The sequence below is a fragment of the Anabrus simplex genome, chromosome 8 (genome assembly GCF_040414725.1).
Source record: "Anabrus simplex isolate iqAnaSimp1 chromosome 8, ASM4041472v1, whole genome shotgun sequence".
Classification (NCBI taxonomy): Eukaryota; Metazoa; Arthropoda; class Insecta; order Orthoptera; family Tettigoniidae; genus Anabrus; species Anabrus simplex.
In genome coordinates, this window is record NC_090272.1 from 77,388,708 (window position 1) to 77,403,916 (window position 15,209).

Genomic DNA, 15,209 nt, shown 5'->3' on the forward strand with positions numbered 1-15,209 from the left:
GGCTAGCATCGGTAGTCAGCTTTTTTGATGAAAACGATCCATCTCCTAATCAAATTAAGCGTGTGCAAGGCAGGCTGTATCACTTTGCAAATAGAGTTAATGACCTATTGTCTCTAAAGGTGAATGACGTTCAGAGGAAGCAAGCTAATACGCTCCTTGAAACTATTTCTGAATTGTCTAATAAGGTCACTCAATTGCTAACCGGCGAAGCTCCTCCCAAAACTGATCAACCCGCCACGGTGAATGTAGGTAACGAGGAAGAGCCTCCGCAGGGAGAAGTCAATAGGATAACCGTTGCTGCTCAAACTATCTCTGCCCCATCGAACAACGAATCTGAACGCCGTGCGTCATTGAGTAACATCCGCTCTGAATTAACTTCCTTGCCCTTGAAACCTTTAACGACTATGACACCTGGGTTCAGCAGCTTGCCTCATCCATTGGCAATGTTGCTTAGAGGTATCTCTAAGTTTTCCGTCAACACCACCAGTGACGTAATTTCATTTTTAAGATTTCTAGTGGAATTTCAGGATCATGCCCTTGTGTTTTCTCTTTCCCCATGTCAAATTTTGCAAATTATCTATCCTTATGCTATTGGTGTTCTATCTGACAAAATAGTTAGAGCCATTGCCGAGCAATCTTCTATTGAGGATTTCCACGCCCATTTGCTAGCTAACTTCATCCCGGCTAGGGCCAGGTCCTCCCTTATTCAGAAATACTATTATCGGGTACAGCGCTTGGATGAAAACCTGGCAGACTTCATCCAAGATATTAAGTTTTATACTAGGGTGTTTGCTCTCCACTTCCCTGAGGATCAGATCGTGCAAGCTATTGTTGAAGGGATTTCACCACCCTACAGGTCATATTTGTGTTTCGCGGCGTGCCCGCAAACCTTCTCTGAACTGGAAGCATTAGCCGTCTCTGCGGAAGGAGTTAGGTATGCCGATTCCTTGCGTGTGGCGAAAGAACCCCCGCCTTCCTTTAGTAACACTCGGCCTCCACCTCGCCGACCAGTCAATCCCCGTAAATGTTATGCTTGTGGGTCGCCTGACCATCTGCGGAATAAGTGTCCTCTGATCAAGTCAAGTGGGACAAGGAATGGAGTAGGGTCATCACAAGGCTGTTTTAAGTGTGGGGCCTTCTCACATATCGCCAAGAATTGCCCAAACTCAAATAGCACCCCCTCCTGCTCAACTTCTGGTGCAAATTCCAGCTATTCCAATAATAAAAAGTGACTAGTGGCGTCGGCTGAGCCGACTAATCCATCTTCCCGAGACTTAGCCCCTAGTAAACAGGTTGTAAATGCAGAGAACGACCAGCCTTCAAATTCATCTTTTGAATGCCCTAAAGAGTGTCTTAGGATTGCGGCGGATACCCCCGCACCTGTTCCTTTTCTTAAGATTGAGTTAAATAACGAGCCTATAACAGCTCTCTTAGATTCAGGCAGTGTTTGTTCCATTATTTCGGCTGATTGGTATTCTAAATTGAAATCTGTTTGTAAACTCCCTGACTATGTCTCTTCTCCTGTTCAATATGTTTCGGCTAATTCATCTCCATTAGAAATTCTAGGTTCCATACATGTCAAAATTCGGGTTTTTAAGTTTACATGGAAGATCAAATTGTTTATGGCCAAGCGTTTGTCTTGCCCCATCATATTGGGAGCGGACTTCATTTCTCACACTGGTCTTGTGCTCGATCTCCAGAGTAGGTCGTGCATATTCAAATTTGCGTCCAATTGTAGAATTCCCTTGTTAAAGTGTAATTCTGTATCATGTTCATCTATTTCGCCTACCCAGGATGAGATGTTGTTAGACCTTAGACATCTACCTGAGGAGCAGGCTGATAGTATTCGGAAACTGTGTCAGTCGTTTCCCGAGGTGTTCTCTGATACTCTTGGTGTTACTGACCTTATTGAATACAAAATTGAGGTCACGGATTCAATTCCTGTCCGTTTTCCACCGTATAGGCTATCTCCACCTAAAATGAAGGCTCTGAAAGAAATCATCGATCAGATGTTGAAGGATGGTATTATTAGGCCCTCTAAGTCAGCGTATTCTTCGCCTATTTTTCTAGTCCCGAAACCCCAAGGAGGCTTCAGGCCTGTCATTGATTACAGGGCTCTCAATCGGAAGGTGGTGTTGCAATCTGTGCCCCTTCCCGACCTTCATTCTTGCTTTTCATGGTTTCGTAAGGCCAAGTTCTTCACCATCTTGGACTTGAATCAGGCCTATAATCAAATTCCCCTTGCCGAAGAGTCTAAACATCTTACAGCGTTTGCCACGGACTGGAATTTATATGAATACAACCGCGTGCCTTTCGGGCTCCCCACGGGGGCAGCTGTGCTCACTAGGCTACTAGATAGGGTCTTTTCCGACATCAAATTTGAGTACTTATATCACTATTTGGATGATGTCGTCGTATTTTCCGAAACCTTTGAAGAACATCTAGATCATTTGCGAGAAGTTCTCAATCGCCTTCGTAAGGCTGGGTTAACTGTTAAGTTGTCCAAGGTTGCCTTTGCTAAGCCCTCTATGTCATTCCTAGGGCATATTGTGTCACCTGATGGTGTAGCAGTCGATCATTCTAGAACACAGGCCATCCGTGATTTTAAACCTCCTAAGGACATCAAAGGTATCGCTAGATTCATTGGTAAGGTGAATTTCTTCAGGAAGTTTATTCCTAACTTCGCTAATAGAGCGGCGCCCTTAAACCTTCTTCGTAGGAAAGGCATCAAATTCGAGTGGGGACCTTCTCAACAAGCCGCTTTCGAAGATCTTAAATTAGCTCTCTGTAATGCCCCTGTACTTGCTATGCCTGATTTCTCGAAGAAATTCATCGTCCAAACGGACGCGTCGTCGTCAGCTGTAGCTGCAGTCCTTCTTCAAGAGACTGAACTAGGGAGGCGTCCCATCGCCTATGCATCTAGGACTCTATCGGTTCAAGAAGCCAAGTATTCCATCTATGAGCTCGAAGGGTTGGCAGTCTTATTCGCCTTAGAAAAGTTCCGTCTCTATCTGGAACATGTCAAATTCGACCTGGAGACAGATAATCAAGCCTTAAGCTGGGTCTTAGGTAGGCCGCGTCGTACTGGTCGTATAGCCCGTTGGGCCATCCGTATTTCTGCCTTCCAATTTGATGTACGACATATCAGAGGTACCGAAAATGTTGTTGCTGATGGACTCAGCCGTATGTTTCATAACGACGTCGAGACCCACGAACCGGTCGATAGTTCATCACCTTCCGAGTCCATACTATCTGGTGTTAATGCCATCTTAACAGGTGCTCCCATGCTTTTTAGGGATATTGAGAAATACCAACGTGAAGATCCGACGCTGGCTCCTATAATGGAAACCCTTTCTTCTGGGGAACATGTTGTCCCTTATGTTCTGAGGAATGGTGTTCTATGTTGCCCTTCGAGGCATGATAAGTTGATGAAAGTTGTTGTTCCAGCGGTTCTTGTACCTATGATCTTCAAATACTATCATGAGACCCCATTGGGGGGGCATCTTGGAATCTTTAAAACTCGTGAAAAGATTCGTGAAATGTTCATATGGAAAGGTATGGACGGTGAAATTCGAGAACTTGTAAAAGCTTGTAAATCTTGTTTGATCAGTAAACCCACCATGTCCACTAAAGTAGGCCTTTTGTCTTCTCATCAAGCGTCGCGCCCCATGGAACGCCTGTATATCGATTATGTGGGACCCTTCCCCCAGTCAAAGGGTAATGCCAACAAGTTCATCTTTGTGTGTGTAGATGGTTTTACAAGATTTTCCTGGTTATTTCCGACTAAGCTGGCTACCGCTCAGTCCACCATTACTTGCCTAAATTCTATTTTTGCTTCTTTTGGTCCGTGCCAATACATTGTATCTGATAATGCTAAAGCTTTTACATCAAATCTGTTTCGTAAATTCTGTTTTGACTTGTCCATCTCTCATGTAACTACATCTGCTTATTACCCTCAACCATCTCTGGCTGAACGGGTTAACCGCAATCTCAGGTCCGCACTTATTGCCTATCATCATGAAGATCATTCTAGGTGGGACACGTCCCTGCATTGGTTAGCTTTTGCTTTGAATTCGGCGGTTCATGAATCTCACAAATTTACTCCAGCTTCTTTGATGTTTAAGTTCGTTCCCAACACGCCGCTCTCTAACCTCTGGTCTCTGAATGACATTCTGCCCGAGACAATAGATCCGGACAACATTAAAGATCTTTGGAAGAAGGCTAAAGCTAATCTTAAAGTGTCTCATGAAAAGGTTAGGGAAAGGTATGATCGTGGACGGAGACCCACCACTTTGAAGGTAGGTGACCAGGTTATGGTCAAAAATTTTGTTCCCGCGGGCAAGCTTGCCCCCAGATTTCATGGGCCTTGTATCATTCTCGATTTTCTTACGCCGGTTACCTTATTGCTAAGTAATCCAGCCACCGAGAGGATATTTAGAGTTCACCTGTCCCAGGTGAAACCGGTGTAATTTCTGTGTTAACTTGCTCCATATTATTTTGAAAGGATATGAAGGTTATATTTTTTTTGAGTTTCACTTTTAAGGCATTCTGCCCCTTCTGTAATATTTTGGTTTTAGATGTAAGCCTTATGTAAAACCTGCCCCGACCCGTTAAACTGCCATCCTGTTCTTGCCACGGCCATTACCACGCTCCCGTCTCCTGCTCCACTCTACACAGTGGCTTAATGAATACCATGAATATCTGCACGCCGCTGGCCCCTCACTCTCTCTACAAGCCTGTACCCTCAAAGAAAATAATTGTCCAACACAATTCTGCCGCCTAGCTTTAATGTTTCAGCGCCCCCGCAGCCGCGCAGCGCCGTGCAGCGACTGGGGAGGGGGATGGGCCCCCTCCTCTCCAGCGAGGACGACATGTGCACGGCGAGCCGGAGCTCACCTCCCGGCCAAGGCTGATGTGCGGCGCACGACCTGCTACATGCCCGCAGCCTGTATCTGTTCACCGCGGGCGCGGCGTACTTCAACACCTCTGCTCCCCTCATAGTGCGGGCGAGCGGTATCTCAGGGTACTTGAGGGGTCCGAGCGGCCTCCGTTGGACGCAAGCTGCAACGGCCGGTCTGGCCATCCGACTCAATCTACATCAACTACATGGACAGTCACCATAAGCAATAATTACATTTGGGAATTTAACAACAATATTTGGTGGACATTGCAAAACTTTTCTTCACCTTTTAAGCATTAAAAGTTTATCTTCAGAAATACAAATTCTACAAACATAAAAACTTTACTGCACCGGCAACAACAAAATTTTGAAATTGCAACCAACCAAATTACTAAAATCTTATAAATGCTTCCGCAATTAATCTTAATATCAACATCAAAACTTGGACCTTATTTTGGAAACAAAGCTTATGTTCTTCTGTGTTACCCCTTGGAGGAACTTTTGGGGGGGGAGGTCTGTACCGGGCGGTACACCTCTACTCTGTTTATTTAAAAGTTGCGCCAGTTGAAACTCCTCTTCTGGAGGAAGGTTGAACTTTATCTATTCTATTAATTCTCTACTTTCTCAGAAGATGTCACCACGTGGAAAATTTTGAGTTTTTGAACTGTGTCACTTTTGATGTGTTTTTGTTTCGCTTGAAGTAAGAAGTGGGAACTTTCTCTTCTAGAGGACACTACTGAAGAATTACAATAGTGCAACCTAGTGCGAAATCAAAGAACTATTTTGTTGGAGAAATTTTTATTTCAAAAGTTTGTTTCTTGTTAAATTTCTTTCTGTTATTGTTTAAGTTGGCTGTATACCCCTCTTTTTCCCCTTAGTTTGGATCTAGCCAATCCCGAATTTCTTTAATTAATTTTCCACCAATAATGTGTTTCTTTTTCCTCTATGTAGGGGTTTCTTTTCCCGAACCAATAAAGATTTTGTGGGAGGGTGTTTTATTTCCCCTAACGCCTAGAATCTTCCGCGAGAGGATATAAACTGCTGATTTTGGGGTCTCCGGGCCACTTCTGTTCCATCTTTCAGTGTATTAAGTACATAGCAGGAGGCGGGAAGCGCCTCTTTCCTCGGCAGCGATCTACTACCAGGTAATGGCCTATTAATATCTTCTTTTCTTGCTAGGTCGGCAGTTTAACTCTCGCGGCGGGTTCGAAGCGTTTTCCATCATGTAACCTTTTCCTAAAATGTAACTACTCTTTTCTTCTTTTTCTTGTAAAGTTATATATTGGGATAGAGAGTGCTAACCCTCTCGAGCTCCCACTCACATTTGTTTTGAGGTGAACTTATTTTCTCAAACTTTTCTTCGTTTATGTAATGTAAAGTGTTCTTCTCTAAGTCACCTCTGTAGTATGGGATTAGCCCTTGCGTTAGTGGCCCAGAGCCAGATTAGGTTTTAAAAGCAAAGTGTATTAGGAGTGCAAGTTCACCTCCTCTCAAGTTGTATTTTAGAGGTCATGTATTAATCTTTTCTCACCTAATAGACCTCAGTAGGTTGGGTATTTTACCCCTGTGTATATGTCCTTTGAGGACAACTTGAAAGTTGAGTTTGGTGTGGCCTGGGAGAGGCTTAACTTTAAGAGCGAGTGGCTCTTTTCTAAAACTGAGAGTTGTATGCCTCGAGGAGGCTTTGCTGTGTAATTTGGAGCAAAGGCTCCAGGGTTTGAGTGGGGTCTTCTGCCCCTTTTGTTAAAATTGGTATATCGTAAAGTTGAGCTAGTTGCTCAAGAATTGTGTTTTCAGGGCTCGAAGCCCAAATTCTTTAATCCCTGTAATTGTACATTTCAAGTTGTATTTCGGCTACTAAGTACCTGTTCTATTTGTTGTTACCTAATTTTGAAAAGAAAATATAACCTTGTTAAATTTTAAAATTTAATTTCTCTTTAGTAGCTTGAGACCTATTCACCACCCAGCACCTTCTTTCATGCTTAACTACCACAAAAACTCGGTAACAATAATAATAATAATAATAATAATAATAATAATAATAATAATAATAATAATAATAATAATAATAATAATAATAATAATAATAATAATAATAATAATAATATTATGGGCTCAGCGTACATGGTGTAGACCTTCTGAAGTGTTGCCATCTAGGTGGCCTGCATACCAATTTCTACATTCCAATTGTGCTGCTATCTTGCAATATAAGCAGAATTCGACTGGAATTGATGCTCTAATAATATCATGTGGGTATATCTAGCATGGTGCAGCCCTTGTAAGGCATACGCACTGATGAGGGAGGGTGGCATCTGCCATGTATAGGAAACTGTATGTTATTGTAGTGGAGGATAGTGTTGTGTGGGGTGTATGAGTAGCAGGGATGTTGGGGACAGTACAAACACCCAGTTCCCTAGCCAAGGGAATTAACCATTTAAGGTTAAAATTTCTGACCCAGCTGAGTATTGAACTCTGGGCCCTTTGAACTGAAGAGCACTATGCTGACCGTTCAGCCAAGCAGCTGGACAGAATTGATGTTATGACTGAGTTAATTTAATTTTGTCAGGTGACAATGAGTGCGCCACCGGAGGTCTGTAACTTGCCAACAACAATGATATGGAGTGCCAGATATTTGACCATTCTTCAAAAATTGACTATCTGAGCCAAGATTGAACTCTACCACTGATCCACCAAGGCAGCTACCTATTAAGAATTTAAAATACATCAACAATAGATGCTAAAAATGGGTAGGGTTTGGTAAAAACTTTTATTCCGTACTTAGGCAGTGTGTAGTGGACCTTCTGGAAGGTAACGGCTTCTCTCAGATCAGAGATTTGTGGGAGTGGTGTGATGTTTGGAGAAGGTAACCTGGGTGTGGCTGTGGCCTAAAATAGGAACTGTCCAGCATTCACCTTAGTGCAGGAGAATGGAAAAACATAGAAAATCATCCTCAGGGCAGCCAATGGTGCAGACCAGCCTCTCTGCCTCCCGAATGTACAGTTGCAAGACTGGCCAAAACTAGCTGCTGTTAAACCGAAGATTACTCTATTTGGTGCTGAAACTGGCTACAATTGAAGAAGATCAAGGCTTTTGAAATATGGACTTACCACAGGATGCTTAAAATACGGTTGTCAAAATTTAGTAAGTCTGAAAAAATTAGAATTCCTTACCAACAAAAGACAAAGATACACTGAATGGCCAAAAGTCATGGGAAGACACTGAATGTGATGTTATTAACAAGTTAATCCTCTGTGAGCCCTCAAAACGGCAGTAATATGGTGAGGCATTAACTCTACAAGGTGTTGGAATCATTCAGGAGGGATCTGGACCCACGCATCTTGCACTGCTACCCACACGTGGTCTTGTGTAGTTGGTGCAGAGTTCATGGAGCACACACCAGCATTGACAGCATCCATAAATGCTTGATTGGATTAACATCAGGGGAACTGGAGGGCCAATTCATAATCGTAACTTCTCTGGAGTGCTCTCCAACCACCTGCGGCCACCACAGTGTGATAATATGGTGCATGGTCTTGTTGGAACATGGCATTTCCATCAGGATATTCTAGGGCCAGAAAGGGATGCAGATGGTCTGAAAGAATGTCCACATTACGTGCATCTATCAGCGCTCCCTGCAGTCAGACAATGGGGTCTAATTGCGACCACAAGAATGTCGCCCAGACCAGAACTGAGCTACCACCCACCTGGACACAACCTTGTTGACACGCAAGATCCATAGCTTTATGGAGTATACGTCACACTTTCAGGCACCCATCAGCTCGATACAACTACAACCGAGATTCATTGGACCATACCACACACACGCCACCACTGTTCCATGGTGCATTGCCGATTTTCGCGGGCCCATGCATGTCTTTGAGCTCTGTGTCGAGGTGTCAGCAAAGGGACACAAGTAGGTCGTCGGCTGGTCGGTGGTGCAGTTGCCTCCTTACAGTCCTTGTAGAAATAGGTTCCTGACTCCCAACATTCAACTGGGCAGTGATCTGTCTCTGTCTCATAGTAGTCCATCGAGCGCCCAGTATGGTTCTATGGAGGCGACGTAATGTCCGTTCGTTAAAAACCTGTGTTCATCCTGTGTGGCGGTTCACATGGATGGCAACATTCTCTCTGCGATATTGAAGATCCACCCTCGACACTGTTGACCTCGAAACCTAAATTCGCGTGTAATCTCCGCAATGCAATGACCCATGTGCCGTGAGCCGATGATCATCCCACATTCAAAGTCGAATAGCTCGCGACGTGTTGCCATCTTCACGACATTGGCATCTGTGACACACTGCTCAGCTACGTCGCAATGCTCAGGGGTCATACACGGCACATTTTCTAATGGGACACCCCTTCCCGTGACTTTTGGCCACTCATTGTATATTAAAAAGAAGACAGCACATTATTAGGGTGGTGGTTGTTTGGGTCATCAGTCCATAAACTGGTTTGATGCAGCTCTCCATGCCATCCTATCCTGTGCTAATCTTTTCATTTCTACATAACTACTGCATTCAAAATCTACTCTAATCTGTTTGTCATATTCATACCTTCGTCTACCCCTGCCATTTTTACACTTCCCTCAAAAACTAACTGAACAAGACTTTGCATTTGCATAATATTTTAAAACTTTTGAACAGGCCTTGTATGTTGCATGATGAACTGAGCATTTCTTTAACACATTGAGGTCTTGCACACTTTCATACATTTTAATTCTCCAGACTGACCATTTTTCACTAATTTTGGATTTTTAAATTAAATACTAGTTTTGAACTTAGATCATTTTTTATTTCACTATATTTGAGTTCATACTTTCTACTTCATATCTATAAAAACTGTAATACAATTGACAGATCTCTTACTATGGATATAGTCCATTGAAATTAGTAGGTTTCTCATTTTTTTTAAAAAGTTCAATGTATAATCTTAACTAATAAAATCTGACTGATATTGAGTTTATTTGGTTCTTAGGCCATTCAGAATTGTTTGTACAAAGGATAAATCTATGTAATAATTAGTATATAAATATTAAGTGTAATCTGTTAGGTCTGTTCAGTTGATATAAATCACTGTTGCTCAGTCATGTGTGTGCAGCTGCCATGACATGCACACTGCTCTCAAGTTGACACAGCTCTGACATGATTTGAAAAGAAGAATATGATGAGTAGAGCTGTAGTTTTCAGCCATCTATATTTTTTTCTAGAACTATATGAAGCAAATATTATACTGCAGTGCTGATCAACACACATAGTATGTTTGTTTCGTAGTAACAATAATGGAAACCAGAGAAGGTATGCTATGCGGGCTTCGTTCTCCGCAATAAATGACACTGCCCATACAGTGTATGGCCTTTGACCTCAATGTGTTAAGTCTACAGCAAGTGAAGAAATAAATACCTGCATAACATTAGCGATCTTGGTCCATTGTTCTGGAGTGGGGTCGCAACCTGTTGGATTATGAGCACAGGCGTGAAGAATAACCACTGATCGTTCTGGTGCCTGGTTCAGATCTTCAAGGAGACCATTGATATTAATGCCACGAGTGACAGGATCCCAGTAGCGGTACTCACGGATGTCACTGAAGCCACCCCGTGAGAACACTCCGCGATGATTTTCTAATGATAAAAAATAACACATGTTAAAAATTTATCTACATCAGAACAATGAATCAACCTCTCAATGGATGAATAGTTTCCTAGCATCATCCAGCCAGTGGGTAATATTTACTGAGTAAGTTGGCTGTGTGGTTTGGGTCATGTAGTTATAAGACTTATGGTTTTAACTAACAAATATGGAAATGTCTTGTCAAGAATTCCATACCAGAAACTGACATGTTAAAGATAGCAAAGTCAAATAGCAAATACACATGGAAGAAATAAGGCAATTTAATCCTATTCCCAGATGAGCAGTGTCTATAATTTTCAAAAAATGTTTTGTATTTCCTGTGACATGTCCCTTATTTCATTTGACAAAAGGTGGCAACCCTAACTGTAGCTTTTCTGTCAGTTTTTTTTAAATGCTTCTACTCTTTTTTGTAGCTTCTCATTTCATTTCATTTTGAGTCTTGTCTGTTCTTTCCTTGTATGCTCCTTAGGAACTTGATTTCTACTGCTTGAATCCTGCTCTTGTTTCTCTCAGTCACTATCAAGATTGCTGAAGCATTCATCAACATAAGATACAGATATAATGTCTCTAATACACTGGTAGAATCTTGTTGTTTACTCAATTCTTAAATTAATTTCTTCATCCAGTCTTCTATCATGTGATATCTAAAACTGTCCACTACATCTATATGCTCACTTCTTATCTTTATCTCTCTCATGCTTGTTCTGTTTCATCTAATCATGATCAAAATCTTGATTTTCATGACACTACTATTAATTCCAAAATGTTCTGTTTCCTGGTGCCTAAAGTTTACTTGCATTTGCATTTCCTCTTCGTTTCTCCTCAAATTACAATGTCCTTAGTAGGGGGTGGAAGTTGTTGAGCTAAAAAATCACTCAAAATGATCAGTAAAATGCCTTTAAATTAATGGAAAAATGGTATAAAATAGGTAAAAGATTAATACTAACTAACCCCATGGCACTACAGCCATGAAGGGCCTTGGCCTACCAAGCGACCGCTGCTCAGCCCGAAGGCCTGCAGGTTACAAGGTGTCATGTGGTCAGCATGACGAATCCTCTTGGCCGTTATTCTTGGCTTTCAAGACCGGGGCCGCTATCTCCCTGCCAGATAGCTTTTCAATTCCAATCACATAGGCTGAGTGGACCTCGAACCAGCCCTCAGATTCAGATAAAATTCCTGACTAGGCTAGGTAAATCAAACCTGGGACCTCTGGGTAAGAGGCAGGCATGCTACCCCTACACCATGGGGCTGGCAAATCAAAGATTACTTTAAAATATTTTACTGAATTGAATTCTGCTGACTGTTTAACAATAGTTTTACAAGTAATATATCTTTGTTCTATTCACTGCATACTTCTTGTTTTTAAATAAATAGTTATCTCCTAATTTACTTGGAATATATAATATGGAGCTAGTACTTTGCCCCCTAAGACCCCGGGAACTCTTGTTGTTCTTTGTTGTTCTCGTTACAGATTTCAGATTTTTTATTTTTTTATTGTGCTGTTGTACAACAAACCACCTTTGTGCGCTCATTTTAACACTGCACATTTCCAAAATACAACATAATATATAAGTAATAATAATAATAACATAAACGTTTCCACCTTTTCAATACTACAATATATTCACAAAATTACAAATTATACGGTACTAGTTTCGACCCATCTAGGGGTCATCATCAGCCGTATTGGAGCAAAGATCATTTGTGGCGAAATCCTAAGACAATGATATTTTAAAGAATAACAAGTGAAATGAGATGTTATGGTAATAGTTAATAATACAAGGAATATACATACTAAGAGGTTTTTAACAAAGAATAAAGTATAAATGGGGTATTGTAAAAATTATAATCATGGAAATCAGTAAGTTCTTGTATTGAAATGAAATATGGCTTAGGAAGAGGGCTTAAGGTGGGGCTGAAGGGTGCGGGAGAAAGTGTAATTGTCTTGGAAAAGTACCTTTGATTAAATTTAGGATTGAGTTTAGGTTGGCTGCATTATTGTTTCTGAGGAAAGTGATAAATAGATCGAAGAGTATGTTGGGTTTCTCTGAGATTTCATTGAGATTGTGACTGGCATTAAAGTATTGGTCTAGGTGTATGTAGTAATTTTCTATTATGTTCAGTAAAGGGCCCTTGTTTGCTAATACGAGGATGTCCATGTCTTGTTCAATATTGGTGAAATTATGGTTATAATCTTGCATGTGTTGGCCGATGGCTGAAAACTTGTTGTATTTTATTGCGTTAGTGTGCTCGTGGTATCTGATAATGAAGTTTCTCCCGGTTTGCCCGATGTAGGTTTTTTTACAGGTGGTACATTTGATCCTATAAACTCCTGATTTTAAAAAACTGCTGGTCTTGTTGATGTGTGAAGTATTGTATAAAACATTCATGTTATTATTGTTGGTTTTGAAGGCTATTTTAACGCCTTGTTTCTTAAAGATGTTGGTTAACTTGTAGATATCATTGTTGAACGTGAAGGTGGAAAATGTTAGAGGTTTGGTTATTTCTTTTTTGAGGGTAGTTTTTGGGCGATGTTTGTGTTTATTGATTATCCTTTCTATAAAATGATTGCTGAAGCCGTTGAATTTTGCGATTCCGCAGATTGTGTTGAGTTCGTTTTTTAAATCTTTATTGGACATAGGTATGCTGAAGGCTCGGTGAACTAGGCTGTTGTATGTGGCTCGTTTGTGGGACTGGGGGTGCACTGAATCTTGGCGAATGGTGGAGGCTGCTTGAGTGGGTTTTCTGAAAATTTTATAACTGAAGGAATCTGAGTTTCTAGTGATGGTTAAATCTAGAAAGTTGATTTTTTGATTTGATTCGGATTCTAGTGTGAATTCGATATGAGGATCAATATTGTTGAGTCTTAAGAGGGTGGTGGGTGCGTTAATTGATTTCTCATTCATGATTACAAAGACATCGTCGACATATCTGGCCCAAAAGAGAATGTTTTCGAATTTGTTGTCAATTTTGGTGTATTCGAGGAAGTCCAGGTATATTTCTGCTAAGATACCTGAACATGAATGTTTTATACAATACTTCACACATCAACAAGACCAGCAGTTTTTTAAAATCAGGAGTTTATAGGATCAAATGTACCACCTGTAAAAAAACCTACATCGGGCAAAACCGGGAGAAACTTCATTATCAGATACCACGAGCACACTAACGCAATAAAATACAACAAGTTTTCAGCCATCGGCCAACACATGCAAGATTATAACCATAATTTCACCAATATTGAACAAGACATGGACATCCTCGTATTAGCAAACAAGGGCCCTTTACTGAACATAATAGAAAATTACTACATACACCTAGACCAATACTTTAATGCCAGTCACAATCTCAATGAAATCTCAGAGAAACCCAACATACTCTTCGATCTATTTATCACTTTCCTCAGAAACAATAATGCAGCCAACCTAAACTCAATCCTAAATTTAATCAAAGGTACTTTTCCAAGACTTACACTTTCTCCCGCACCCTTCAGCCCCACCTTAAGCCCTCTTCCTAAGCCATATTTCATTTCAATACAAGAACTTACTGATTTCCATGATTATAATTTTTACAATACCCCATTTATACTTTATTCTTTGTTAAAAACCTCTTAGTATGTATATTCCTTGTATTATTAACTATTACCATAACATCTCATTTCACTTGTTATTCTTTAAAATATCATTGTCTTAGGATTTCGCCACAAATGATCTTTGCTCCAATACGGCTGATGATGACCCCTAGATGGGTCGAAACTAGTACCGTATAATTTGTAATTTTGTGAATATATTGTAGTATTGAAAAGGTGGAAACGTTTACGTTATTATTATTATTACTTATATATTATTCTCAGTTCAATACGGACCAAAAACATGAAATTCATAACCATAAAAAATACAACATACCTAACTATCTAAGCACGTCTTTTCCAAATTGTTTCCCTACCTGATTTAAAAAATACATTTTGTGGCGGTTTCATTTTTGGAATTTTTCTTGCAGAGATCTATACTATACACTTTGGAGGATAATTCTGCATAGAAATGGAAGTTAAATGTTGTTTCTAACCCCTTCTCTTTTAATTTGCTCTTTGAGGTCTGGAGGTGAATAACTGGTTGTGGTAGCAGGTGCGAAGGTTGCTGCTTGTTACATGTTAGGAAATGCTTTCTTCTAATTACAATATCTGTGTTCTGTAGTGGTTTTTTTTTTTGCACATATCTCAGATACACAAGACTCACAGTTATAAATCCTTTCCTTACCCTTCTTTTAGTCACCAACAACTGTTGGTCAGTTTGCTTGGCTATGAAAGATGTTTGGCAAATTTAACCTTATGTAAGAAAAATGTATATATATATTTTTATATTGTTACTTGTCGATTTAATCAATCTGACAATAAAGAATGCATGCTTAAGACATTCACTCCCAGCTCCCTCCATCATACACCCAGTGATTTTTAAATGCCACCTTGACTCACTAGGTAACATGCAACACACAGCTTTAACTTAGAATCACTCCTATACTATAAAGCCTAAAAATTTTAAAATATATACATACATTCACAAGATGATCAGTATGATTTTTATTTGCCATGACTATATCATTCAGAGCCACTTGAATTCCATCCATGCACTTCAGAGATCTTGGCACATGTTTATTCAGAGCATACATCCCACAATGCAGTTAAA

At 40.5% G+C, this 15,209-nt stretch overlaps 1 protein-coding gene across 1 annotated transcript in view; it reads right to left on the reverse strand.

The window, feature by feature from the left end:
- The window catches only part of LOC136878801 (aspartate aminotransferase, cytoplasmic), an 85,135-nt gene that overhangs the window by 47,163 nt on the left and 22,763 nt on the right, over window positions 1-15,209 (reverse strand). Inside the window, exon 4 of the mRNA XM_067152286.2 lies at window positions 10,300-10,517. Within this exon, the coding sequence (XP_067008387.2) occupies window positions 10,300-10,517 (218 nt within the window). The remainder of the gene's footprint in view (window positions 1-10,299; window positions 10,518-15,209) is intronic.